Source organism: Ochotona curzoniae, unplaced genomic scaffold (genome assembly GCF_017591425.1).
Source record: "Ochotona curzoniae isolate NIBS_2020 unplaced genomic scaffold, NIBS_Ocur_1.0 patch374, whole genome shotgun sequence".
NCBI lineage: Eukaryota > Metazoa > Chordata > Mammalia > Lagomorpha > Ochotonidae > Ochotona > Ochotona curzoniae.
The window spans coordinates 351,459-378,700 of NW_024466944.1; the positions used below are offsets into that span (position 1 = coordinate 351,459).

Genomic DNA, 27,242 nt, shown 5'->3' on the forward strand with positions numbered 1-27,242 from the left:
ATATATATTCATAATGTCGATATCGTGGAAATGTTGGGTATATATTAGGCAGTCTTACCATCCATGTCAGACACCTGAAATGAGTTCCTGGCTCCCAGACATTTGGAGTGAACTAGCAGATGGGAGATCTATGCCTATTTATATCTCCCTGCCTATGTCCTGCCTTTCACATTAAAAAAAATAATTTTTAAAGAAATTGAATAAATCAACATCATGCTGTGATTTCCCATGAGAGAAACATAACACTGGAATTTCTAAACAACATTGATACAAAATACATAATGATAAGCAAAGAGAATGTATAAAATCTGTAGTTGATTCTTTTAATTTTGTGAGTAAAATTACAAAATAAAATTATTTTATGGAAAAATCATGCATGAAATTTAAAACAACAAGTATTTTTAATGTGAGAATACAATTTATTTTATCCTCTATAATTTCCTGTTTTATTGTCCAATATTTGTACAACAGTAAAGTATTATTTTAATAATCTGGCAATCTCATATTGAAAATTTTATTAGTCTGTAGTATGACAAAGCAATTACTGCTTTTTAGTCACATTTAACAGACACCCTTTCTACAACGTCTAGGTTGAGAATATTCTGGTATCAATGTCCCCATACTTCATTGTCAATATTCTTCCAAGAATGGATAATTGGGGTGATTACGAGCACTGCAAAAAAAAAAAAAAAAACAAAAATCAGATATGAATTTGTTAGATAAGTCTTTCTAAAAGAGAGAATACATACATTCATTTATTAACTCTACATATTGAAATGGAGAATTCCTAGAAGATTCAGCTAAAATGTACTAGAAGATAAATTCACACACATTCTCTGATTTCTATTGAAGTACGCATTCATCCCAGCTCTCAGGTGATGTGCATGCCCAATTCCAAAATTCTGGCTATAAAATCAAAGTGGTATATAGATTGATTGACATTATAAATTCCCAGTTGATTGACCTTATAAATTCCATGAAACTATAAAAGATAGAATTGAAACATTGTGGTCAGCTCAACCCCACCCACAGCTTTTGTGCTTAGATGATGAAAATGGTGGCAGAAACAGCTGGGTTTTTCTTTCCAGCACATTCGCTCAATCCTTAAGGAACATTCTTTTCTTAAGGAACATTCACTCTATTGAGGAGGCAAAATTTAATTCTAAGACCTACAAAGCTGATTAGCCTTTTCTTACATATATTTGAAAGGAACAGATGGTAGTGTTAATTGTCTGCTCATCAATTAAGACAATTGTGTTTGATGTCAAAATGTCTGGGTTTAATGCCACTCCCTGGCTTGCAAACATCTTGCTAATGCAGACCCTCAGAAGTAGAGATGAGGGCTCAAACAATTGGTCCCCTACCAAACACAAGAGTATTAGGATGGGATGGCAGCTCCCAGTTCCAGACTATAAAGAAAATGGAAAATCACTTCATAGATGGGAGCTGCTTCTTTTAGTAAATCTAGCACATAATATATAGAAACTAATATTCCTGATTAGAAAGAGGAAGGGTTCTTTTGAAATCCTTCCTTAGAGATTTAATAGTCTCTCTACTCATTAGAATTTTATTTATTCTAATCTACAAATTGCATTTTAAATATCTCTTATTAATTAGACTCTTTACTGAATTCTTAAGCCTTGAACTAATTAAATGGATTTTCATGTTTGAAGTAAATAAGGTGGAAAGGAATAGATTGTTCCCCAGAGACTGTTAGGGAGAGATGACAAAACTTTACATTCAGAGAAATACTAGAGGATCTTTATTTTTATAAATGAACTGATTTATCTTAATATCTGTTCACAATTCATCCTGGCAAGGTTATGTATCTCAGAAAATGATTAGTCATGTTTGAGGAAAGGAAGGCCAAGGAAGATATTTGATTGGAAGAAATCAATGAAAAAGGAATTACAGGTTAGGAAAAATGTCACTGAACTATTAGGGTAGGAGCAGCAATAAGACTCACTGACACATAAATCAATAAATCCATAAACCCATACATATATTATTCCCATACCCCAAATTCCTTATAATTACATTGTGCATAGGTTGGATATAGATATAAATAAAGGCTGGTCTCATTTTTATTCATTATTAAAGATTCTCATGTATTCATTTGTTTCATTTCTAGCATATATTTAAGAAAAATTATTTGTAAAAACATTTTAAAAATAAGCTCCTAGCACAATAGCCTAGTGGCTAAAGTCCTTGCCTTGCATCCATTGGATTCCCACATCAGCTCCGGTTTCATGTCCCAGCTGTTCTAATTCCCTTCCAGCTCACTGCTTGTGGCATGGGAAAATAGTCAAGGATGCTCACAAAGCCTTGAAGCCCTGCACCTCAGTGGGAGACCTGGAAGATGTTCCTGGCTCTTGGCTTCACATTGGCTCAGCTCTGGCCATTGCTGGCATTTGGAGAATGAACCAGGAAATAGAAATCAATCTTTTTGTGCTTCCTTCTCTCTGTAAATCTGACTTTACAATAAAAATAAGTAGATCTTTAAAAAAATTAAACGCTGGAATCCTTCAGATCTCTACAATCTGCATCTAATGCATAAATGATACCTGAACACAGTGCTTCTGTACTATAACCTAGATCCATAATGTAAACTCTGGCTGTTTTCCTTATGATCTTCCATGATCCTTAAACCATTCTGCAGGCTCAAAGGTTGAACCTCAGAAGAAATTTCTGCTGTGAATTCTACAAGAGAGATCCTATTTCATATAGAGCCCCAAGCAGGGCCTGTCTTCCTTAATTAGGGAAGACTCATTCCGATTGAAATCTTTGGGCACATGGGAACAATCTGTGAAATAATCCACATGGGTCACTTACAATGACATATCATAGTATCGAACATTTTTATTGAGGGCGTCGAGTTCTTTCATGTCCTCTGCAGTCAGTTCAAAATCAAAAACCTACAAGGGACAAAAGAATGGCATTGAGGTTGCACATAGAAGCTACCTTCTACCTGGGAATGTCAGAGTTTTCCAGGATAAGGTGATAAAGAAGGAATCAAGGAAAGCAATTTCATCACCATTGACAGAGAAATTCTTCTGAGTACTTTCAAGTCTGAGCTCTGTTACCGGTATTTTCAGACATACAATTCATCAATTCCCAGTCTTACTAATAAGTAAAGGCAAACTATTTCACAAACAAATGTGCAGTTGAGCAAAGTACCTAACTGCTGACTTTGTGAAAGATTTTTTTTCTGTATTTTTACTATGTCTAAAGCAAGTTTTGGAACATAGACTAAACTTTCCCCAGTCTGTTTACCTCAAATAAAACATTATCATTTCAAGGTTGTATTATATTGTTTTCTCATTTCAAACTTTCTAAACACTGTGTATTTATAGGATATGTTTCTTCCCTATTAAACATTTTGTTTTTCATACTGCATTTAGAAACTCACATATCTTATATGTTTAAGAATCCTCCCTGTTGAACAAACTGAATCCTACCTATCTACTTACTGAAGTCTAACTTTACATTCTTTTCAGCATCATGTATCCATTCAATACCAAAAGGTAAAGATTTTGTGCGAAAATATTAGAATCATTAATTGTAAGACGGAGATAACATCATAGCAACCTAGGCTGTATCTATGCATCTGCATCTGTGTTTCTATTTATCAGTCTGTCAAATATCTGTCTCATTTCTCTGTCTACTAGTATATACATATATTTTTTATCCACACATATGCCATTTGCACCTTTAAAACAAATATTCATCATTAATTCAAGTATTCGTTGGAACACTTTTAAGATATATTCATGAATTGATACAGTATTCATAGGAAGATTATGTACAATGTGGAGTTGAATAAGATAAAAATATTTTTTGAAAGTTTTCACATAGAATGTTTCATGTTGATTTTTCTTAAATTTATTAATGAATTTATATTTACAAATATTTATAAAAATCCATTTAAAGTATATGTTCCTGGGCCCGGCGCGGTGGCGCAAGTGGTTAAAGTCCTCGCCTTGCATGCCCGGGATCCCATATGGGCGCCAGTTCTATCCCGGCAGCCCCGCTTCCCTTCCAGCTCCCTGCCTGTGGCCCGGGAAAGTAACTGAAGACGGCCAAAGGCTTTGAGACCCGGCACCCACATGGGAGACCCGGAGGAGTCTCCTGGCTTCGGATAGGCATAGCATCAGCCGTTGTGCTCACTTGGGGAGTGAATCATGAGACGGAAGATCTTCCTCTCTGTCTCTCCTTTCTGTATATCTGCCTTTCCAATAAAAAAATAATAAAAATAAATCTTTAAAAAAAATAAATAAAGTATATGTTCCTATTGGTATTTGTTAAAGCTTAAACTCATAATGAAACTTTTGCCTGTCATCTTAAGATTGGAAAGACTTTTCAAAACAAAATAAAGATCATTTATATAAGATTTGAATGTAAATAAGGAAGCATTTAGAAAATGGTGTTACATATTGAACTATGACTTATATCTATCTTCCTACATGCCAAGATCTCTAAGCCATGGGGAGGTGATAAAATTGATTGATACGGTATCATTTCATCAGTCCTCAAAGTCTAATTTAATCTAATAAAAAAACCGTAAAACCAGAACAAGTGCCCTTATGGTTAAAACACAAATGCAATGTAGCACTTCAATTCTTTACTAAAGAACTAATTGCATTTGAACTTGAGCTTAACATTCAATAAGGAATGCATATAGGGAAGGTGAAAGATAAGAATCAGGAGTCTTAGGAATTTTTACTACATGGAAGGACTCACAAAACAAAAACAAATATGCAAACAAATAAAAATTAAATTAAGACTGATGCCACACAACCAGTACATTGCCAATCTACATGTGAGGTATTAATACTTTGGACTGTGAGTGTAAAGATACTTACTCTCACCATTCCAATGTTTCCATCATATTACTCTGGGAGTAGATTTACAGGCATTATAGGAGGAGACATAAACTTTCATGCAATAGGTTATGCTAATTCAGTTCCCATGCCTGTCTTTTCAGAGATGCTGCTTGATGTTTACCTGAAGATTCTCTTTGATTCTCTTCTCATTGAAGCTTTTGGCCAGGACCACCACCCCTCGCTGCAGAAGGTAGCGCAGGGAAACCTGACCTGGTGTGCGATTGTGTTTCTTGGCAATGGCATTCAAGACTGGGTCTTCCAAGAGAGGTGGAGTACTCAGATTATTCCTGGAGTGTAAATATACACAGATACAGAGGATGTAAGATGGAAAGCCTGAACTGAATTGACCTTTCAGTACAAATTCACCAGAAATTTGACAGAGATACAATATATCCTATGGATAAAAAGCGTGTAAGGAATATTTATATGAATCATTTGCAGTGACAGGATCTGAGAACAGCTAAATATGAACCCAGGGCCTGGCACGATAGATAAGGGACTCAAGTACTTGTCTTGCACGAGCAGGGATCCCTTATGGGCACTGGTTCTAATCTATTAAAAAATTAATACTATAACTCTTTAAAAAAAGAATCCAAAAGGTTATGGAGAAACACTCATACTATTTAAGAAGATTTAAATCTCTAGAATCTGAGAAATGAAGAAAACATAACAGCGGATGCCTTGGACATACAGAGAATAATCAGGAATTATTACATCAATTTCACACCAGTTAAGCAGAAGACCTAGAAGAAACAGATTTTTGGACACATACCAATTATCAGAAATGAGTCAAAAGGCAATTAATAATCCAACTAGACCTGTAACGGAGGCAGGGATTGAACCTGTGATAAAATCTTTGCCAACAAAGAAAAGCTCTAGATGGATTTCTACAATGTTGAATTCTACCAATTATCTCAGGAAGAATTTAACCCCAATCCTCTGCGACCTCTTTAAAACAATGGAATGGGAGGCAATCCTTCCAAACTCTTTCTAGCAAGCTAACACCAACTTAATATCAAACCATGGCAGAGTCAAAACAGAAGAAGAGAATACAGACTGATATCCTTGGTGAACATAGGTACAGAAATCCACAACAAAATACTAACAGAATGATGGCAATTCATCTGGCAGATCATTCACCAAGACCACGTGGGTTTTACCACTGACATGTAGGATGGTAACATATGAAAACCAATAATTGTGAAACACCATATCAGCTAATTGAAGAACAAAAACTATTTAGTCATCTCATCATATGTAGAGAAGGCATTCGACAAAATTCAACTCCACTTCATGCTAAAAGCCCTAAACAAGATAGGCATAAAAGGAGCATACTACAACAATAATCAAAGCAATATACAAAAAACAAAACAAACAAACAAACAAAAAAACAAAACTGTGCAAGCATCATATTAAATGGGAAAGGCTGGAAGCTTTTCTACTAACATCAGAAACTAAACATTGATGGCTAACACAGCTGTTCACCATTGTACTGGAAGTCATCGCTAGAGCTATTAGGCAAGAAAAATAAATTAAAGGAATTCAAATCTGAAATGAGGAATAACATTATCCCTGTTCACAGACAGCATGATTCTATTCATGGGAGAATCAAAGGACTCAATCGAGAGGCTATTGGAACTCATAAAGGACTAACAGGGTAGTAAGATACAAAATTATTGAATATAAATCCATGGACCTAGTATACAAAATCAACTCCATGGCTGAAAAGGAAATTGCAAGTACATTTATTCACCCTATAAAACAGTGAAGAACAATCATAAATGTCTCGGAATTAACCTAACAAAGAAGTGAAAGGACACCATGAAACAAATTACAAAACATTAAAAAAAATGAAGAAATTGAAAGATGGTGAAATTTACCATGATCCTTTACTGGCTGAACCAACATTATCAAAATATTCATGTTACCAGAAATAATACACAGATTTGATTCAATCTCGATTGAAATCTTAAAAGAAAAAACAATTTTTTAAAAAGGAAAAAGATGATACAAATTTTATTTGGAACACGAGAGAACACAAATAGCCAAAATTACCATGAAGAAAAAATACTAAAGTTGGAGGAATGACAATCTAAACCTCAAGACATGACACAGATCAATAATAAAACAATCTAGTGCTGATACAGAAGCAGTGAAAAAGATCAATGGGATGAAACTGAAATTCCAGAACTGAGTTCACAAATGTACAATCAGCTAATCTTCCACAAAAGTACTGAAAACGATCCAAGAGAAAAGGTCCGTCTTTTCAACAAATGTTGTAGGGGCAATTTAATAACATTATGCAGGGGTAAGAAACAAGACCTCTTCCCCTTCCACACAAACACACAGATTTCACCTTCTACAAAAATCAGCTCTAAATGAATCAAGAATCCAAGTGTACATGCATAACTGTCAAGCAAATGAATGGTGGTACATCTAATCCATGGAATACTACTCAGCCAAATGAAAGAATGAAATTCTACCATTTGTAAGCAAATGATTCCAACTAGAGACTCAGGTTCACTGAAATAAGACAATTCTGAAAGGACAATTATCATATGTTCTGATAAAATGTAACTTTCAAGCAAAATACAAAATCACTACATAAGCAAATACATGGAGGAACTGCATAATGCAAACTAGCATACTGAGACATGAAGCTACATTGTAATATGCTTCTCTACTCCTGGATAAAAGATGGACTCTCAATAATATTGTTAAACACATATGGATAATAAGACGGCTGGACTTTCTACCATTGTCTATAACACAATATCATGATATACCGAAGTAGCAGACTGATGAACCTATGACCGTTGCTGAAGGATGCTGGAGGAAAACTGTTGGGGAGTGGGACAATTGGGGGAAATAGAAGGAGAATTCTCTGATTTACAGTAGGTCCTAGTCAGGGAAGGCCATCATGGTGTCCCACATGCATGACAGAAACCAAAGCATTTGGGCCATTTTCATCAGCTTTCCTAGATACATGAACATGGATCCATCAGGAGGAATGGAAGTAGAACTTGACAAGCATCAGATATGGGATGTAGGCATCCCACACAGTTGCCTAATTCACTGTGTTACACCAGGAACTGAGGTTAATTTGGGCATGAATCAGCAGATTGAGGATCCTCCATTCCTTTGTTTCTTGTCCTCACTTTCTTTTAACATTCCATTTATTGCAAAAACAAACACATACACAAAGATACACACACACACACACAAATATAGACTGAGTTTGGGAATATGTGAACATATAGGTGAAGCCAGAGTAAGAGCATGTTGAAGACATTGAATCTCAGTGTTGGTACATAGGCAATCACCACATTATATTGTGGCTATATTTTTATGTCCTAGATTTTTGGTGATAAAGTGCAGACACTTATTTGAAGTATTTCATTACCAAATAGTTGCTGATATAGATTAACTCTTTTCAATTATCAATACAACCTTGGACCTCTTTGTGATCCCAAGACAGCATAAGCAACAAGAACAATGTCCTTGGACTTGCAGTATTCCAGAAGTTTACTCTGGTTGAAGTAAGGATGGCATTCCACCTGTAATGTGTCAAAACCAGAACACTTTAAAATACATGAGCCAAAACCACATCCACATCTTTAAAAATACTTGAGACACATGCAGCCTCTAGCCCAATGTCTCAGTTCAAGTGCTCTTTATAGTTCAACATTACATTCATGGACGCATTCATTACACTATTTAAGTCGGTCATTTTTCCTATGCATTCCTCCTGAAATACTGAAAATTTCATCAGATGTAACATGTATTTTGATTACTAATATTTTAAAAATCTTTCAAAGCTCTGATTCTCAAAATGAGGTCATTAAATATCTTTTTTAAAAGAATTTTAATAACTTTTATTGCAAAGTCAGATATATGGAGAGGAGGAGAGACAGAGAGGAAGATATTCCGTCCGGTGATTCACTCCCCAATTGACTTCAATGGCCAGCGCTGCGCCAATCCGAAACCTGGGGATATGAACTTCTTCCAGGTCTCCCTTGTGGGTGCTGGGTCCCAAGGCTTTGGGCCAAACTTTACTGCTTTCCCAGGCACAAGCAGGGAGCTGGATGGGAATTGGAGCTGCTATGATTAGAACTGACTCCCATATGGGATCCTGACACATTCAAGGTGAGGACTTTAGCTGCTAGGCCATGACACTAGGCTCTAAATGTCTTTATATACATACATATACATATATGTATGTATGTATAGAAAAATATACATATATGTATATGTATGTATAGAAAAGCTTGCACAGAAATCAAGAAAATTAGTCATGTCGAAGACACTAGAAGCTTTCTGAGGAAGTTTCTGCTAATTAAAATGTGGACATTTAAGCATCAATATGGATAATGTAGGACAGCACTCTGGTGCTGCTAGTTAACCCATAAAGGAGTTGGTATGAATGCTTGCTGCTCCATTTACAAGCCAGCCCCATGATGATGTAGCTGGGAACACAATGAAAACCAGACTAAGTATGTTGGAGATTTGGATGGAGTTCCAGGCTCCTTTCTTCAGTCTGGCAAAGTTCAGCTCTTTCAGAAATTTGAAGAGTGGATTCTCAAGTTGTTCTCTATCTGTGTAGATTTTGATCAGTATTACTGTTATTCTGTCATTGTAACTATGATACAATCTTATTTTAACAATCATGGTATTTAACAACACCAAAAAACTCATTATTAAAAATTTAAATTGTAAAAAAAATTTAGATTGAATAATGATATCCTGAGTTTAAAATTAAAGTTTCAAAAGACATGTGCTGAAATATTTTCAGAGGAATTTATCCAAAATCTCTTTTAAATGATATAAATGTGAGTACATATATATATAATATATATACACATATTATATATAGACATATATATATTAAAGTTTGAATGAAAAATATGCTTATTGTGGTTGCAAAAAAAATTTATATCCATCATTATTAAGTGGTGGGTTTCTCATGATTTCTTTTGAAAATGTCTCATACAAATGAATATTAAAATCACTTTATTTGAAAATAATTTTAACTTTTACATTCTATTTCTCATGATTCTAAGGCAGTACTTTCATACGTAATCAGTTTTGACATAAGACAGTAATTTCTTACGTGTTATGGTGAACTCATGAAAAAGTCACTATGTTTTTTGTTGTTGCCTTTCATCAGTTCGAAAGTTCACAATAGTAGAATTCTTTTTAACACAAGAAATAGAATATTTCTATATTGAAATATAGAAAAAACACCACCGTAATAATAAAGCAACAGTTAAATCATTTTGATATGCCTCATGTTAATATTTTTATATCTAAGATCTCATATAACAATGTTTTATATAGATATATAAAATGCATCTAAAGTACTTTTATTCACATAATTTATACTAATAAGAACCATCTTTTCTCCTACTTTTTATCTCCTTTCCTCTATTTTTAACATCTATATCACCAATCAGCAGACTCCTGCTTTGCTGAAATAATCTTTCCTTTTTACTACATGGTTTACAAAGGACACTTCTGCTGTCAATTCAAGAATACATGAGAAAAAAGTGTTAGACAATTTGAAAATTCCTCCATGTTTAGCAGCATCCCAGAAAACTCTCTCCCATTCCACACAATGAGTCTTGCAGCCCATTGCCTGTATGAAAACATCTTGTAACTGCACAGGATGAAGCTTGAAGGAAATATACTGGTGTTATGGCAATGTCTTAAAACTTCCAGAAAAACAAAACCCCAAGTAATCTGAAAGTGAATCAACTGCTCGAAATATCAGACCCCTTGAATCGACTTCTCCTTACAGCTTAACACATCCTGTGACAGTGCCATAGAAATGTGAGTTGTGATTTGAAAACAATAATAAAACATTTTGCTTCTTTCAATCAGACTCCAAAATATCTCAACATAGTTCTCAATTAACCCATCATGAATTTAAATATATCCTCATGTTAGATATTTAGAAATCTAATTTTTCTTGATGTATAAGCAATAAATGATATATTTTCACCTATTACATTTTTACAACAACATTCCTGGTAGTAAATGGGGTATGAATGCAGGAATAGCTTTTTACATAATTATCAAGTCCTTTGAAAGCATATGTATTTTTCCAATAGCATAAATAGTGTGTGATAATTTACAATATTAGGTATTCTTTAAAATACGCATATACATATATTAACTGTTATTTATATATTTTCTCATTTTCAACAACTTTGGCATTATTTGCTCTCATCATTCTGAAACTGCTTTGCTAGATTTCCCACCAACTCCATACCACTAAACCCAACATTTTTCTGCTTGTCAAGATGACACTTGGGGACTGGCTACCACACCCTCCTCATTTTTCATTTTTCTCTCCTTGGTCCTTCATATTGAGCTTGGCTGACTTAACTTTCATTTAATCTTAATTTTCCCGAGGAGAATTACTATGTTTCTGTAAGTTTATATTTATTACAGAAAAGCAAGGACTCCAAAAGTCTTTTGCTCCATTCCAGATCATTTTTTTTATTTCAGCACTGACAACTGTCAACTCAATAACTGGAATGTCTCACCTGAAATTGAGCTTGAATAATGAAGTCATGCTTCTCTCATTCCATCCAACCCGCCCATTCTATGTTGCTATTGCAATGAAATAAATGATTGACCACATGCACAAACATCAAGCCATAGACCTGAGAAATGTGAGTTACAGAGAATAGGAAGAGAGGACCCTCTAGTCTAGAGACTTACCTGGTTGCAGGTGGGCTTATACTTGAGTCCTGGCTTGTTCAGTATCATTTCCAGCTGTTTGCGATTGAAGTTGGACACCCCAATGGACTTGGTTAAACCTGCATCTTTGCAATTCTCCACAGCCTGGGGAGGTGGGAAATGTGTGGTTACATCTTTTTTGTATTACACTTTTTCATCTGTTCTTAGAATTTCGGGAATCCAAAAGTCATTTTTTTGCCACGCATAATGATTTTGATGAAACAAATATTTTCACACTGGAACATGGCAATTGTTAATTCATTTATTTCTTTGCAGATATATTTGTCTTCTGAATTCTGTTTCATGTACATTGAGGAAAATGATTCTTACATTCTTGTAAAACTTCCTTTTAACTCCCTTGACTCATTCAGTGATGCAAATTTTGCTGTTAAAATTACAATCACCTTTAACAAATGTCTCCAAATTCAAGGGCCAATGGTTTGGTTTTTGCTGCTAGAGATTATGCTATGTTTTCTCCGAGCAAAGATCATGTTGATACCTCATTTGGGCTAAGTGGGGGCGAGGTCCATTATTTACATAGTACAACTTTCTGGAATGTCAAACTGGTGAGTTCCCCACCCTCTGCCATACAATATGCTTGCCATTTCTTGGATATTCCTCCTCTTCCTGAGATTGCTTCTGCTAGTACCTGTGGTAGGGTTTACAACCGAAATTGATTTTGTGGATAAAGAAATAGAGTTTTACAGCTGCATTGGATATGACTGAGGCCAGATATGTGGCCCAGTGAGTTAAAACATCACCTATGAAATCAACATCACACATCTAAGCCCCACTTTGTAATTGGAGTGCTCTCTTTCAGATCCAGCTCCATGATCATGCTTCTGCAAAAACACCAGAGAATGATGCAGGTCTTGGACCTCTGCAACCCACAGGAGACATCTAAATCAACTTTAAAGATCCTGAGATGCTTGAAAACCAACTATTTTTGCCATTTTGGGTGGCGAATCAGCAGATAGATCTGTTTCTCTGAATGTCTCATTCTAACTTCCAAATAAATAAAACAGAACTTCAGACAGATTAAAATATTTGAAGTCTTCAGACGCAATCTTGTCTGTCTCCTCAACATCACAACAGGAATAAAGGAAATACACAGAGGTTCCAGATCATGTCCAAGATTCCAAGATCAGATGTCACTAGAGCAAAGCCCATTTCTTCTGACTCCCCATTCCACGGTTCCTACCTTCCTATGTAGGGCTCTCATTGTCTGTATCATTAATTACCTCCCATGTGTCACGAAGGTCCACAGCATCTGCAATAACTTGCCCTTTGTCATCCGTTGGTAGAATTGCATCCCCAGGCTGAAAACAGAATGAAGATTAAATAAAGATGTGTTCTTTCAGAATGACCTTACTGATGCCTACATAGCATGGTCACACAGCTTTCTGGATGTTATTAACTGAAGTATGCATGAGTGCTCTTGTGCATGCATGTTTCTGAAAGGAAGTCAAAGGGAAGATACAAAACTTAATTGTCTGACAGAATACAGACTACACGTTACAACTGTCTGCCAAGATCCCAGAAACCCTAAAGTTCAGATAATAGAGATTTCCTCCAGTTGTGGTATATTCATCTCCCAAGCACAATGTCATCTGGAGGAAACTAGTAATTAGAACCTCAAATCAAGGAGTTTTAATTCTAATTTATAATTGTACAGCACTGACAGACTGAGTCTTTCAAATGTACTCAGCCCACAGCCACTGTGAGTTGATGTCAAATGGACAAAGTCCCACAGAGCCTGGCAGTGCAATGCAAACCATCCAGGTGACCTTCAACAACACTGAGGTAAGGAGTGCAAATGGGAGAGGTCCATATCCCCAGAGCTGGAAATTCTCATTGTATTTTTCAATCTGTAGGTACTTAACACCCTTGAGGACTTTAGTGTTAATCGGTCAACACCAGCAATAAAATAACAGGTCACAGGGTATTGCATTCAGCTCTTTGAGGTAGATGTAGTAATGTCATTAAGTGATATTTCTAAAAAATGGGCAATAGAACTGAAAAAGCGTTAGTGCTGGTAAAACTCAAGTAGTTAGGAAAGTCACATGATTTCAAAACCTTACTCACATCTTTCTCTACAGAAACACAGACAATCTAAGGATGTAGCTGATGTGACATATGCATTTGGTAGGTACATTGGTGAAGACATGCAGGGTACAACAAACAAAATCAAATACTTACCTTCATAGGCGTTGGAAGATGTACCAGGAAAAGATCAACATAATCCATCTGAAGTTGTTTCAGTTGTTTTTCCAGGGTTGGACGAACTAATTCTGGGCGAAAGCATGTAGCCCAAAGCTGCAGCAACAGGAACGAGTTATAATTATTGGATAATGTATTTTCACTTTTGGGTGCTAACATCGAACATCATAGTTAAACAGTAAGGGATGAATATCAGTGCACTATGAAGGATCTAATACTAAGAAGAAACTAAATTCATGATGTTCATTATACCTCAGGTGCTTAAAACACCAAGATTGAGTGGAGTGTATTAACAACAATAAAAATAACAGATTGGAAAGGAGAAAAAGAAAAGTCACAAAAAGCATAATTACCCATTATACAGTACAGGAAATGAAAGGCAAAAGAAAATACAATCCAATATTTCATACAATTTGTCCTCAAGTACAACCTTGACAAGTAATTCATATTCTGAAAACAAATGCAATGAATACATACATACATATGTTCCGGCTACAGAGAACTGGGCTGTTTTTACAGTTTAATATGACTTTCCACCTAAGCAAAATAGTTCTTATTATTATTATTTAATTTTATGGCACAGTTCCATAGGCTTGTGATTTCCACAACCACTCCCCATGCCTTCTCCCCATATTTATTTCTTCCATATTGTTACAGTAGAACAGCTCATTACCAGTCACAATTCCATTATTGCTGGCCTGGACCATGCAGAGTCCAGCATCTTTATATCCAGATAAATTCAACAGTTTCATTGGGAGACCATCCTTTATCTGAGCTATCAGAATGTCATCCCCTCAAATGAAAAACCTTAACACAAATTCACCAATAGGAAGAAAGACGGAAATTTACAACATCATGAAGTTAATTACCACAATACTGAGTGACCAATGTGTTTGATAATTCAAGTTGTTAATCACATCCTGTAACTATTTCATTGACATTTCAATTCAATTTTAGTTTATACATAATCGACTGCTACAAACCTTAAAATATTTATAAGGTACTATTCAGCTGTCACATGTCTTTTTTTTCCCTTCATATTTATAGTAATCAGCTTATAGTATTCAAGCATGATTTTACTGAACTTCGTGAATTTGGGGATAACCCAAACAGGCTGATAACCCTAACATGCCATAAGTTAACGATTGAGAAGCAGAACAGTTTTAGGAGAGGTGCACAGAGAAATCTTCAATACCTTGGTGGGGAGTAACTAATCTTTGTGTCCTGCCTAGTGAGGTATATGACAGTCCAATCTGACTATGTCTTCTCTGTTCTAAGCTTTCCTTATTGGTCTCTGTCTGTCTATCTGATCTAATTTTGGGGGTTCTGGAGCAGTCCTGAATGTCATTGCAAGAGAGGATAGGGAGCCAAAGTTAGAAGCAAGTAAGGACCGGAGAAAGTTCCGCTCCTGAGTCCCTAAAGAAGTTTACTGTTGTTCTGCTTCTAAGGACCGTCTGGGGCTCCTGGCTGCTGTTCCATTGTCATTAGACCCTGTGAGGAGGATTCTGGGCTTCCTCCCTCCTGTGTGGGAAATCCAATAGTGTATGGTTGACCTCAGAGTTCTCGTATTATGAGAGCACTCAAATTCCCTGAAATCTCCTTGGCATTGGGATATAGACCTTGGTGCCCATACTACCAGTCCTTGACAAGCATCCACTGCTTCTGTGGTAAAAGCATTTGGGAGGTTACCAGGAGTTTCGTGGCTAGGATACAAACCTCCTCCTGAACTCCTGTTCCACTCTGGGGTCGCCTCCTGATCTGTACACATGACCTCCTATTAAGAGTCTGTCAAGATCGCTCTTGGATCCCACTGTATAACTTTACAGTTTTTGCTAATGTCTAATGCTGATTCGAGTCTGCCATCTATAAGTTACCTGTTATAATCTTGATAGATTATACTTAACATCTTCCTCACAGACTAAGCAAGTAGAAGATTTCTCTGCTCTCCCAACCCATTGCGGAATAACATAGGGTATTAAAAGCAAATCAGGCTTTTAAGTTCCTTGATGTAGATCATAAGCAGTCTGTCTCTCATCAATTATTGGTTCATTGGTTACATCACAGTTTCTTACTGTGTTTGATACACGCTGCTTGAGGGTGTAATAATATTACAAGTTACAGGTACTATTTTTTTGAATTGACATCTCTCCTCTTAAATTAAGGCAAACATGTGGTATCTAACCTTTTGGGATTGGATTATTTCCCTTAGCATAATGGTTTCCAGTTGGGCCCATTTGGCCACAAAGGAATGAATTTCATTTTTTTCAGTAGCTGAGTAGTATTCCATAGAGTACATGAACCATAGTTTCCTTATCCAGTCTTCTGTTGATAGGCATTTTGGTTGCTTACAAGTTTTTACAATTATTCATTGTGTTCCTATGAACATAGGAGTACATATCGGTTTCTCGTGTAACAGGCGTTTTGGTTATATTCCTAAAGTGCTATTGCTGGGTCATATGGTATGCAGATTTTTGGTTGTTTGAGTGTTCTCCATATTGATTTCCATAAAAGCTGTACAAGCTTGCAGTCCCAGCAACAGTGGAGAAGAGTTCCCTTTCTCCTGCATCTCTACAACAAGTGTCGTTGGTGGTTTTTTGTATGTGAGCTGTTATTACTGGCATTAGATGGTACCTCACCAAAAGCAATAGCAATGAAGACAAAAATAAACAAATGGTAATACATCAAACTAAGAAGCTTCTGTACAGCAAAACAAACAATCAACACAGTAAAAAATGCAACTCACAGAATGGGAGAAGATCTTTGCACACTAAACAGGTGATAAGGGGCTAATATCCAAAATACACAAAGATCTACAGAACAACCAAAACAACATATTCAAAAAATCACTCAAAAAATGGGCATGGGAAATGGGCAGATGCTTTATAAAGGAACAAATTTAAATGACCAACAAACATATGAAAAACAGCTCAAGATCCCTGGCAAAAGGGAAATAAAAAATAAACACCCCAAAAAATTTGGCCAATTTTTCTTTTCAATTCAGTGCTTACTAGGGAGAAAAGATGTTATACTGCGGCTCCCTTTTTGGGATATTTTCTAAAATGTACAAGTTATACCTAAGGACAATTTGTTTTCAAAAATTATAGGAACAGACATATATTGGCTCAGGAAATTCATCTAATAAATAGGAATAGGAAGAGTTTGAAAACTACATCTCATCCCTAACAAATTTCATAACAAAGAAGTTATCATCTGTTCTCTTTCCAGATGTGTTTATTTTAAAATGGAGAAGAAAGGGGAAGAGGGAGAGAGAAAGAGACAGAGAGAGAATGATGGGGAATGGATTGGGAGGGGGCAGATGAAGGAGAAAGACAGACAAACAGGTTTCATGTATCTGTACACTACTTAAGTTCCCAGGGTTTTCCAATCAAAATTTAGGGGCAAAGACAAATAAGTGAGTCATTGCTTGGTGCCTCTCAACTGTAACAAAAGGAAGAAGTATTGGAATAAGAGCAGTGGAACCTTGAGTCCCCAGGTAGAAAACAAAGATAGCTAAACTCAACATGTCCCATCTATCAAAGCAAGTCTTTTCTGTTTTCTCTTTCTATGATGTGCCTCTAGTATTGTAGGAAGTAAGGCATTCAAGTGGTGAAACCAATTCTTTTCATAGTATCATAGCTGAACTGACAGTGTCCTGTAGAGCCTGTACCTTGGTAGTGTAGAATATGTCCTCTCTCTTCACAGTCCCATCAGCAATCTTCTCACGAATAGCTGCCCCAACCTCCTTTTCATTTTCATATACGAATGCTGCATCTATGTGACGGAAGCCCGCCTCAATGGCCACTTTGGTGAACTCGAAAGCCTTGCTTTTTGGAGCCTGTGAAACAGGAATAAGAGAGTTGGTGATGAGTCCAACTCAAAGAGAAGCAGTGTACTTCCTCAGGCACATGTTCACCCATTGTTGATGCTGACATCACTCACATACACTTACAGTTTGACTTGTTAATAAGACTGCTCTCTAGAGACATCAGCTGAGTTCAAGTATTCCCTCTTATCTGGAAGAACATAGGGAAATGTGCATCCCATACAACATCAGAAAGAAGTCTTATGCATTGAGAATCATTGATATGAAAATGGCCAAGAGGAGAGCATCCAATACTAGAATATAATTTCTCAGGCAATCAGAAGGAAGGAAACATTGCTAACACACACACACACACACACACACACACACACACTCACTCACTCACTCACTACATCATCTGTGTATGAGGTTTGACCCATAGTTGAAAATGAATCCCAGATGCATATTCTTCCCAGACTCCTGACAACTGAGATCTTCAAGTTGTCTTTCAATTTCTTTGCTATTCATTCATCAAATTCTCTTATGCAATATTTAATCTACATGCACTTACTGAATACTTCCTTTGTGATTAACAATATCTAGACCTTGAGGTGCTACTCATTTAGCCATGAATAAAAAGATCATCTTCCCTGTTATCAGGAGAAATCTGGGAAAAAGAACAAGTCAGTCATTAAAGTATATAAGTTTTAAGTAAGTAAACCAATGAAAGTGCATTACAAACCTTGCAAAAGTATTATTACAGGACCTATTCCAAATTTAAAGGTTTACTGGAAGCAGCTGAGAAAACAAACTGTTCACATGCTGACTAAGAAACAAGATATGAAAAAAGAACAAAAGACAAAGACTGCAAATGGAAACACATTAGGGAATGAGTTGGTTTTTACACATAGCCCAGAATATAGCAGTCTGCTAAGAGACCATTGAGCAAAAATGGACCTTCAAAAAACTGAATGTTATACCTGAGCACTGGGAAGTCCTGAGTTTAAAGAAAAATTCTTCAAATTTCACTAAAGAAAGCCAGGATATTAATAAAAAAATCTAACTCTCTCACTTATTTTTTAAAATGGCTCCCAAGACCTCCCCTTCTTTTTCACACCCTTCATCTAGCCTCAAGCTGAGTAGCATTTCTCTGCACCATGATAACAATCCTAATTTTCTCCAACCACTGCTCTAATGTGAAAGACTCCACTTTTGGCTTTGTTTGTGCTTTGCTTGTTTGTTTGGCTTTCTCTAAGCTTACCCTTCATAAAAATTTCTGGGTACTCAATCCCATGAACTAATCAAGAACTATTACGTTAAATTTAAATTTTTTTTTAAGATTTTAATTTTTGTTGGAAAGTCAGATATGCAGAGAGGAAGAGACACAGAGAGGAAGATCTTCTATCCGTGTTTCACTTCCCAAGCACCTGCAATGGCCAGTGCTGACGCAGTCAGACACCATGAACCCACCGCCTCCTCCAAGTATCCCACAGATATTAGGGCCCGAAGGCATTGGGCCATCCCTGCCTGCTTTCCCAGGCCACAAGCAAGGAGCAGGATGGGAAGCAGAACCATTGGGACTAGAACTATCACCCATATGAAATCCAGGTGTTTGCAAGGTGAGTTCTTTAGCAGTTAGGTCACTTTGCCCGGCCCTTATTGTAAATTTTTTAAGGAGTCTTCAGATTATTATCCCTGTTTCTAGAGGAATGCATTTGGACTTTTTTTTTTATCAAGTTGCATTATGTGACACAGTTTCATAAGCTCTGGGATTCCCCCATCCCCTCTCTGTGCCCTCCCCCCATGGTGGATTCCTCCACCTTGTTGTAGTATTATAGTTCAAATTCAGTCAAGATTCTTTCGTTGCAAACATATACCAAGCATAGAGTCCAGCATCTTATTGTCCAGATAAATTCAACAGTTTCTTGGGGAGAATATCTCCTGTCTGAAGGTAGAGCTGGCAGAATATCATCCGATCAATTAGAAGCCCCAGCACAACATCAAGAGCATTATGGAATTAATTGACATGGTATTGAGTAATCAATATGTTAAAACAATGCAAGTTCTTATCCACATCCTGTGACTACTTCATTGACATTTCAATTTTTGTTTGTACACAGAACCGGCTGCTATAGCCATTTTAAGGTGTATTGCATTTGGACTTTTAACTTGAAGTGTACACATGAATAGGAACATATCTGTGCTTCATCTTCAGCATGTACCTTCTTTTTGAGTTGAATAATATCATAACTCATAACAATGTCTTGCCTGACGTCAAGCTTTGCTAAAGTTTGAGCAACTTCTCTTGACTGCTTTGGGAAAATACCAGACTGCATTGCTTGCTCAACTTCTGAACCTCTCAACTTCCACTGGAATTTGCTGCTATAGTATTGAACATGGTGTTGGCATTATGGTATAGAGTAATAAATACTCAAATGAATAGTAAGTATCCAAATGAGATACCCTCATTCCATATAGGAAAGCCGTCATTCCATCTCCACTTCAGACCCAGCTTCACACTAACACAATTGGCATATAGCAGAGGCTGGCTCAAGTATCTGGCTTCCTACCACCAAGTGAGGTCTGGATATAGTTCCAGGCTCCTGATTATGTCCTGGTATACACCTATGGTTGTAAGCCTTTGGGGAGTGAGAAGTGTGTAAAATATTTCTCTGGGACTGTAATTTACTTCTGAGTCACCATGTATTTCTATGAATAAAGCTGAATTAATTGATTTATTTGTCAGTGAATAAATATACATATCCCCTAACATGGTTTCATTGTAGCATTCTAATGTAAAAAAAAAAAAAATTATTATCCTCATCTGCCTACTTTTGAAACTGGGCCCCAGCAGATGTTAGATATATGGATCCTGACTACCACAATTTCCAATCTTCCCTGTTACATAAAAGTGTCAATGATCTGCTTTTTGGAGCAAAAATTCAAATAATTACTGAAGTATCTCACTGAATTGAGGGAGGGTGCTGCTTATATTAAAAGTTTATAATCATTATAATTATGGGTTCATTTATTTCACTTTGGGAGAACATTTTATGGTTATGCTGAGGCTAAAAGTGTCTTTCTGCCCTTGGAACAAGAAGTAACTACAACAGGCGTATAGACCCCAGTTTGGCTGGAGCTCACTTTTCCATCTATAAAATTCATTACCAGATTCATTGCTGAAAAAAGAAAGTACGAACACAACACCAGTTTGAGGCAAAACGTAAGCCAAACCTTTCTCATTTATCTTTACCCTAACCACTCAAATACTTTGGGAATAAAGCAAAGAGGTGTTTTACTTCTCATTGTACTCTGTGCAATAACAAGCACACCCTTTCTCACGCCAACACACTGTCAGTGAATAGATTTCTAAACACTAGCACGTCTAACCCAGAATGGGTGTCCTTTAGCAATTATTTTCTTCAGTTTTTTGGGTTAGTCTATAGCACTCTTTCAAAGAATAATTCATTCTAGTTTTTGTTGTAACCTCTAAAAGGCTGAAATCAACATGCTGCTTTCCTACACAGAGAGTCTATGAATCTGTCTTTTGATCAACTTCAGAACTTCTGAGGAGGCAAGGGGAATAATGCTCCCAGGAGAAGTGAGTTCCCACCTCACTACACCAATTTGCAATATACCCACGACAAAGCTCACAAAAACATTTACAAGGCTTGCCTAAAAGCTCAGATTATTATAAGTTAATGTGACTTTCATAATGTTGAAAGGCATTATTTGTAAAGTAATTGCATGACTTATTTTCTTCAGAGAGGAAAATATCAGTGTTTTGGTTCTATTCCAATGGCACTGTTCACTACAGTAGTGATAAGCATCGGATGCAACATTTTAGACACATGCTGTGCTAGAACTATTACAATTAGCAATCACACCACTGGAATATCTCTCTCTCTCTCTCTGACACCTGCTATTTGTTAAGATTTCATGTCATACTTCCTCAAGTTGGAACATAGAAGTCTCTGCTACCATGAGGTAACCTTTCACTAGAAACTTCAAAATTGTCCTGCCTCGGGCCCCGGGCGATGACGCAGCGGTTAAAATCCTTGCCTTGCATGCCCGAGATCCCATATGGGCGCTGGTTCTATCCTGGCAGCCTGGCTTCCCTTCTAGCTCCCTGCCTGTGGCCCAGGAAAGCAGTCAAGGACGGCCCAAGGCTTTGGGACCCTGCACCCGCGTGGGAGACCCGGAAGAGGCTCCTGGCTTTGGATCGGCATAGCATCAGCCGTTGCGGCCACCTGGGGAGTGAATCATCGGACTGAAGATCCTCTCTGTCTCTCCTCTCTGTATATCTGCCATTCCAATAAAAATAAAATAAATCTTTTAAAAAAATTGTCCTACCTCACTCTTACCAAGTATTAACTCTTTACATTCACTGTAACACTTTCTTTGGAGGCATTATTATAACATTCAGTGAGAAATGACCTTTTGACACACTTTTAAGATTATGCATCTGAATGCTTCTTTCCCAAAGTTCAAACAGTGTTCCATGTTGGAAGATTGGAGAATTGAGTTTCACAAACATGTTCAGTCCCAACACACTCAGAAAGACTCCTCTGCTTCAAAGTAGACCTGTTACCTGCCATTTCCTCCAGTGCTCTGTGACCGTCAGGGATTTCCAACAGATCAGAGTGACTCTGACTGAAGCAACAGAATATCCCCAAAAGGGCAGCTTGAGCTTTCAATTAAAAATATAACAACCAGCAACAATGAATCCTCTCCTGTGAGAGTTATTGAGGAATTAACTGAGATTATGCATGCATAAGACCTAAAGATCTTAGTAAGCATTTCATACATGTTAATAATAATAATAATAAACCTAAACATAGCATTTTCCACCTCAGAATACTCAGAGTCAACCTTTGTCACATCAGTGCATAAAAAGATCTCTCTGACCTAGATAGAAACATGCAGAGACAGACAGAAATCAAGACAATCCCCTCCAATTACCCACATTACAGCATGTAAGGTTTGTATCTGCTGACAAGCACAGCAAAGCAATTAACACTCAATCTCTCAGTACCCTGGAGTTCACTTACATCTCTAGGAACAATAGTGCCAAATCCAAGCCTGGGCATAGAGTGCCCATCACTCAGCTTCACAGAACGATTGTGTTTGAGATCCATTCTCCTCCAAGCTGAAATAATCTGACTCTTTCTCTTTTCTTTTCCTATGAAACAAGTGGAACACAGGCCTACAGCGTGTTCAGAGTATGGCACTCCACCAATAGGGGTGGAGTGCAGCCTTCTGCTCTTGGTTTAAAGTTTCACCCAACATGTGACTACTAATCAGCCTCTTGCGAAACACCATTCACTGAATTGAGGAAATATGCAGGTTGAACTAGAAGATCCTGATCTCCAGATCCCTGAGTGATTTTAATTTTTTTTTCAATAGATTAAACCCTGATGTTCAGTCTTATCTTGAGGATTTACTTTTCTAAGGAGGTCCTTAAGACAAAAATGTAACAAATATTTGCATACAGCTACCACATTGACTAGAGCATATTTTGCCGTATCATCGTTACATAAAGGACACATGGCCTCACTGACCAACTGAGGGAAGGTCAGTAGCAGCACAGATCAACCAGGACCGTGGACACAAGCTGAGATATACATCCTTCCTCTTCATTCTCTAAGAGATTAACTCGGAACAAGGAACTTATGCAAAAGATATCCACTCATATCTGTGTGCTTTGTGAAAAACACATTTTTTTTACCATACTGATATGAATTTGTACATACTGGCTGAGTGAACCCAGTTCGAGATATCAATTGTAGCTATTCCCAAAAGTTTTGAGGATGCAGTCCATCAGGTTTAATCAGGGAGAATTCACAATTTGAAAATCAGCTACCTGAGTCCTTACTCTAAGTGTAGCCATCAACATCATCTTTTTGCAGTCTCCAGAAGTCAGTTCCAGACTAAATGAGCACTGGGAATGCAGGTCAGTTGAAGGTTTCTATATATACTACTACAAACAGTTTGATGAGTGCTCTATACATTGATTTGATGTTTACTTCCATTAACATGGCTTAAAAATCTGACAGCAGCAGAAAATATGCATAATTTAGCATTTAGAGACTCCTGTTCTACTCTTTCCACTCACTATATTCAGAAGTATTCAGTGCACACTCCACCAGTCTAGACCACACTGAAGCAATTCTGAACTGAATAACCTGGAATACAAAGTGCACTAGGATATTCTACATGCAAATCAGCAGTTGTCAAAGGCCAAAACACAAGGCTACAGATAGCCTCACATGGTAAAGGAGCTCACAGATGTTGCATGCTCACTGAGCAATCACTTTCTCCTGCTCCCTGCTGTTTTAAGGATCTGCAAGGAAACAGTTCATTGTCAAAGTACTTGGATCCCTGCCACCCACACAGGAAGCCAACATTCAGTTCCAAGTTCCTGGATTTGCTCTGTCACTGACCTATCTCTCTCTCTCCATTTCAAATGAGTCAAATTAAATTTATAAAAGGCTAGACATCCTCACTTCTCCTCTGCCTCCTTCTGCTTCCCTTTGCCTCTGAGTAATACACACCTCATTGGAGCAGAAGGAGACATGAAGCAGAAATATTTTCTTCCTTTCTTTCATTCATGTCCTGCAATGCCCACATTTGCAAACTATTCTGAAAACCTACATGTCTGAATATGCAAGTGAGAACATAGTCACCTTCAATTTTATCTTTTCAAAGTAGATATCAGACTCATTTTTTGAGAAGTGGACTTATAGAGTAGTCTATTTGAATTCTGGGAATACCAGGATTTGAATTCTGCTCATGTTCTTACAAATGTGTCATGTACATTGGTTGCTTAATGTGTCATGTCATTTCCTTCTCTGTAAGATGGATATGCAAACATACTGTAATGAAACATAAGACTTGAGTGAGTCAGCATTTTTTTAAAAGATTTATTTTATTTTTATTGGAATGGCAGATATACAGAGAGGAGAGACAGAGAGAAAGATCTTCTGTCCAATGATTCACTCCCCAGGTGGCCGCAACGGCTGATGCTATGCCAATCTGAAGCCAGGAGCCTCTTCCGGGTCTCCCACTTGAGTGCAGGGTCCCAAAGCCTTGGGCCGTCCTTGACTGCTTTCCTGGGCCACAGGCAGGGAGCTGGATGGGAAGTGGGGCTGCCAGGATTAGAACCAGCGCCTATATGGGATCCTAGGCCTGCAAGGCGAGGACTTTAACCACTGCGTCATCCTGGGCTCCAGTAGTCAACATTTTTAAGGGATCAGGAGACATTTCCCTTTCTCCTCTCCTGGAGCATGGGCTGCAGGATGCCACTACTTAAAAATGCAACATTTTTCAATCTGAAGAACGTGAATCTCACATAATATATGCCATGGAATTATAATTTTTGGCACATTAGTATTTAAAATGTAAAATTAAAGTGATTACAAGTAGTATACAGAAAACAAATGAGCACTAATATTTGATTCTTTAAGTTACACAAATGTCTCAGAGATTGTATTGATCTCTACAGAAATGATTGCTTTTCAGACTTTAGAAAGTTATGTGTAATGTATTTATTTCAACTCAAGTTTTAGTGGTTTCAAGCACTCAAAATGACTTTAAATAAAATACTCATTTAGATAACTAAACTCACAAATCCTTATACTGAATTTCAAATAAAGCCTTCGTCAACACTCAGTAGGCTGAGGAACAGCAAAAAAAAAAAAAGATAAATAAAAATTAAAAAAATAAACATTTCAGTTTCGATCTCCTATAACATACATGCTAGGCAATAAAACCAGGATTTCTTTGACTAGATGAAGATATACTTGATATTACCAGATAGGGAACATGCCTTTCATTTCATTCCAAGGAATTTATGCCTCTATACAAAGATTTGTGTGTCATATAAACTTTTAGGAAAACAATGGGATAAGGACAATCAGTATCTCACTCTACTAAAAGGGTGTATAAAAAGAATCCATGGAGAATTTTCTGCTTATACCCTCTTATTCACATCCCACAACTAAAGATTTATTTCTTATGTACTTTGTAGTCTACTTGATTCCTTATCTTTTAATTCATTTTAATTTAGCATTGAACTTTAAAATAGCATCTGGAGCACAAAGCACATTACAGTTTTGGTGGGTATATAAATGACGATTTATATAACGATTACCAACGCAAACATAGATGGATGAGTAAGTGACTTAAAACGAGTATTTAATGTAGCAGGTAAGAAGCCCAAGCCCGTATGTGAACACTTGGAATAACAGCAGGGCTCTGTTCCCAGGAACAGCCGGTGCTAATGCGCAATGGTATGGACATTGTGTTGTGCAGTGAGCAGTCCTTGCCAGAAATTTAAGACTCTTGGCTGGAGTTCCTGGCTCCTGGGAATGTGCAAGAAGCCAGTAGATGGCTCTGCCTGTCTCTATATTGCTCCTTGTCTATCACATTGTCTTACTAATAAAAAATAATTTCTAGAAGAAATAAAAAAATACAAAGAATTACATGTATAAGAAAAAAACGAGTGTAAATGCCCCAGAATTTTGGTATTTTGTGCGACAGGCAGCAATTTACTGTAATCTTCTATCATTTATTGCTTTTCCCCAAATATAATGTGGAAACTATATGGCACCAGTTCTAAACCTGGAGGCAGTGCTTCCCATCTAGCGCCCTACCTATAACCTGGCAATTTTTTTCTAAATCTAAAAAAATTTTAAAAAAACAAAACAAAACTAGCAAACAAAAAACCAGCAACAAAAACAAAAACTATATTGCCACAAAAAATAATAAAACAAAGCATTCATGGGCAATGAGTCAGATTATAGATATGTAATGAAAAGATACTTAATATATAAAATAATTTCTCAGGTTTTACCCCCTTAAAATGTTATACTTAAGAAAATAAGAATAACTCTAATATAGGACAAGCTTCTCCTGTAAAATAATGCTGTGCAATTTTATGTTTATTCTGTTTTAGTTTATTTGATTGATCAATTCCATTCCAAAAGCCCTTACTATCTGGTTCTTTCCTTTCAGACCACAAGCCCTTCCATGGCCAACGGCAATATTGGCTCTACGAGTCAGTCCTGAGATACTTCAGTGGAATAATGCCTTTATGACTAAAAAGAAATTCAAGGGATATCATCACTCCCTAAGACTGATGGACAAACATTACACATGAATAACGCTTGATTTCAGGGTTCATGGAAATACCAGTGCATCTTCTCTTGGTATTTGCACACCTGGACTAATTAGATTCATGATCTATTCACTATTCACCTTGGGAGATAAAATCACTGGGTTAGATGAGGGTAAGAAGGCTAAGGAAGAGATCATTTTGGAAGGACTGGAGGCAAGGGAATACCACATCTGGGAGAAACACCATTGGACACTAACATTAGTGAATACAGAGAGGGGTCACTAAGACATTCCTATGAAACATTGATATTTGCTTTTAAGGATCTATCCTCCTTAGAAATCTATTCTACTTTGGCTGAATATATCCAGAAAGGAACATCAGGTCCATTTATTATTACATATGCATTACTATGTGCTCTTTCATCTTTAATATGCATTATAGTTAGATCATTTTGGAGAATTAGAATGTGTTAGGA

General features: G+C 36.9%; 1 protein-coding gene across 4 annotated transcripts in view; it reads right to left on the reverse strand.

The window, feature by feature from the left end:
* Positions 1–382: 382 nt before the first annotated feature.
* Positions 383–27,242, reverse strand: part of LOC121167473 (aldo-keto reductase family 1 member C15-like) — a 111,164-nt gene continuing 84,304 nt past the window's right edge. The window contains exons 1-10 of one of the 4 annotated variants that reach the window (XM_040996906.1): positions 22,701–22,824; positions 17,515–17,682; positions 13,827–13,943; positions 12,869–12,946; positions 11,610–11,732; positions 8,334–8,440; positions 5,889–5,891; positions 5,005–5,170; positions 2,833–2,915; positions 383–673 (exon numbers count right to left, since the gene is read on the reverse strand). In XM_040996906.1, the coding sequence (XP_040852840.1) occupies positions 631–673; positions 2,833–2,915; positions 5,005–5,170; positions 5,889–5,891; positions 8,334–8,440; positions 11,610–11,732; positions 12,869–12,946; positions 13,827–13,943; positions 17,515–17,682; positions 22,701–22,787 (975 nt within the window). In that variant the 5' untranslated portion in view covers positions 22,788–22,824 and the 3' untranslated portion in view covers positions 383–630. Of the gene's footprint in view, positions 674–2,832; positions 2,916–5,004; positions 5,171–5,888; positions 5,892–8,330; positions 8,441–11,609; positions 11,733–12,868; positions 12,947–13,826; positions 13,944–17,514; positions 17,683–22,700 lie in introns of those variants that run through there. The other 3 variants (XM_040996902.1, XM_040996904.1, XM_040996910.1) reach the window with 3 other exon arrangements.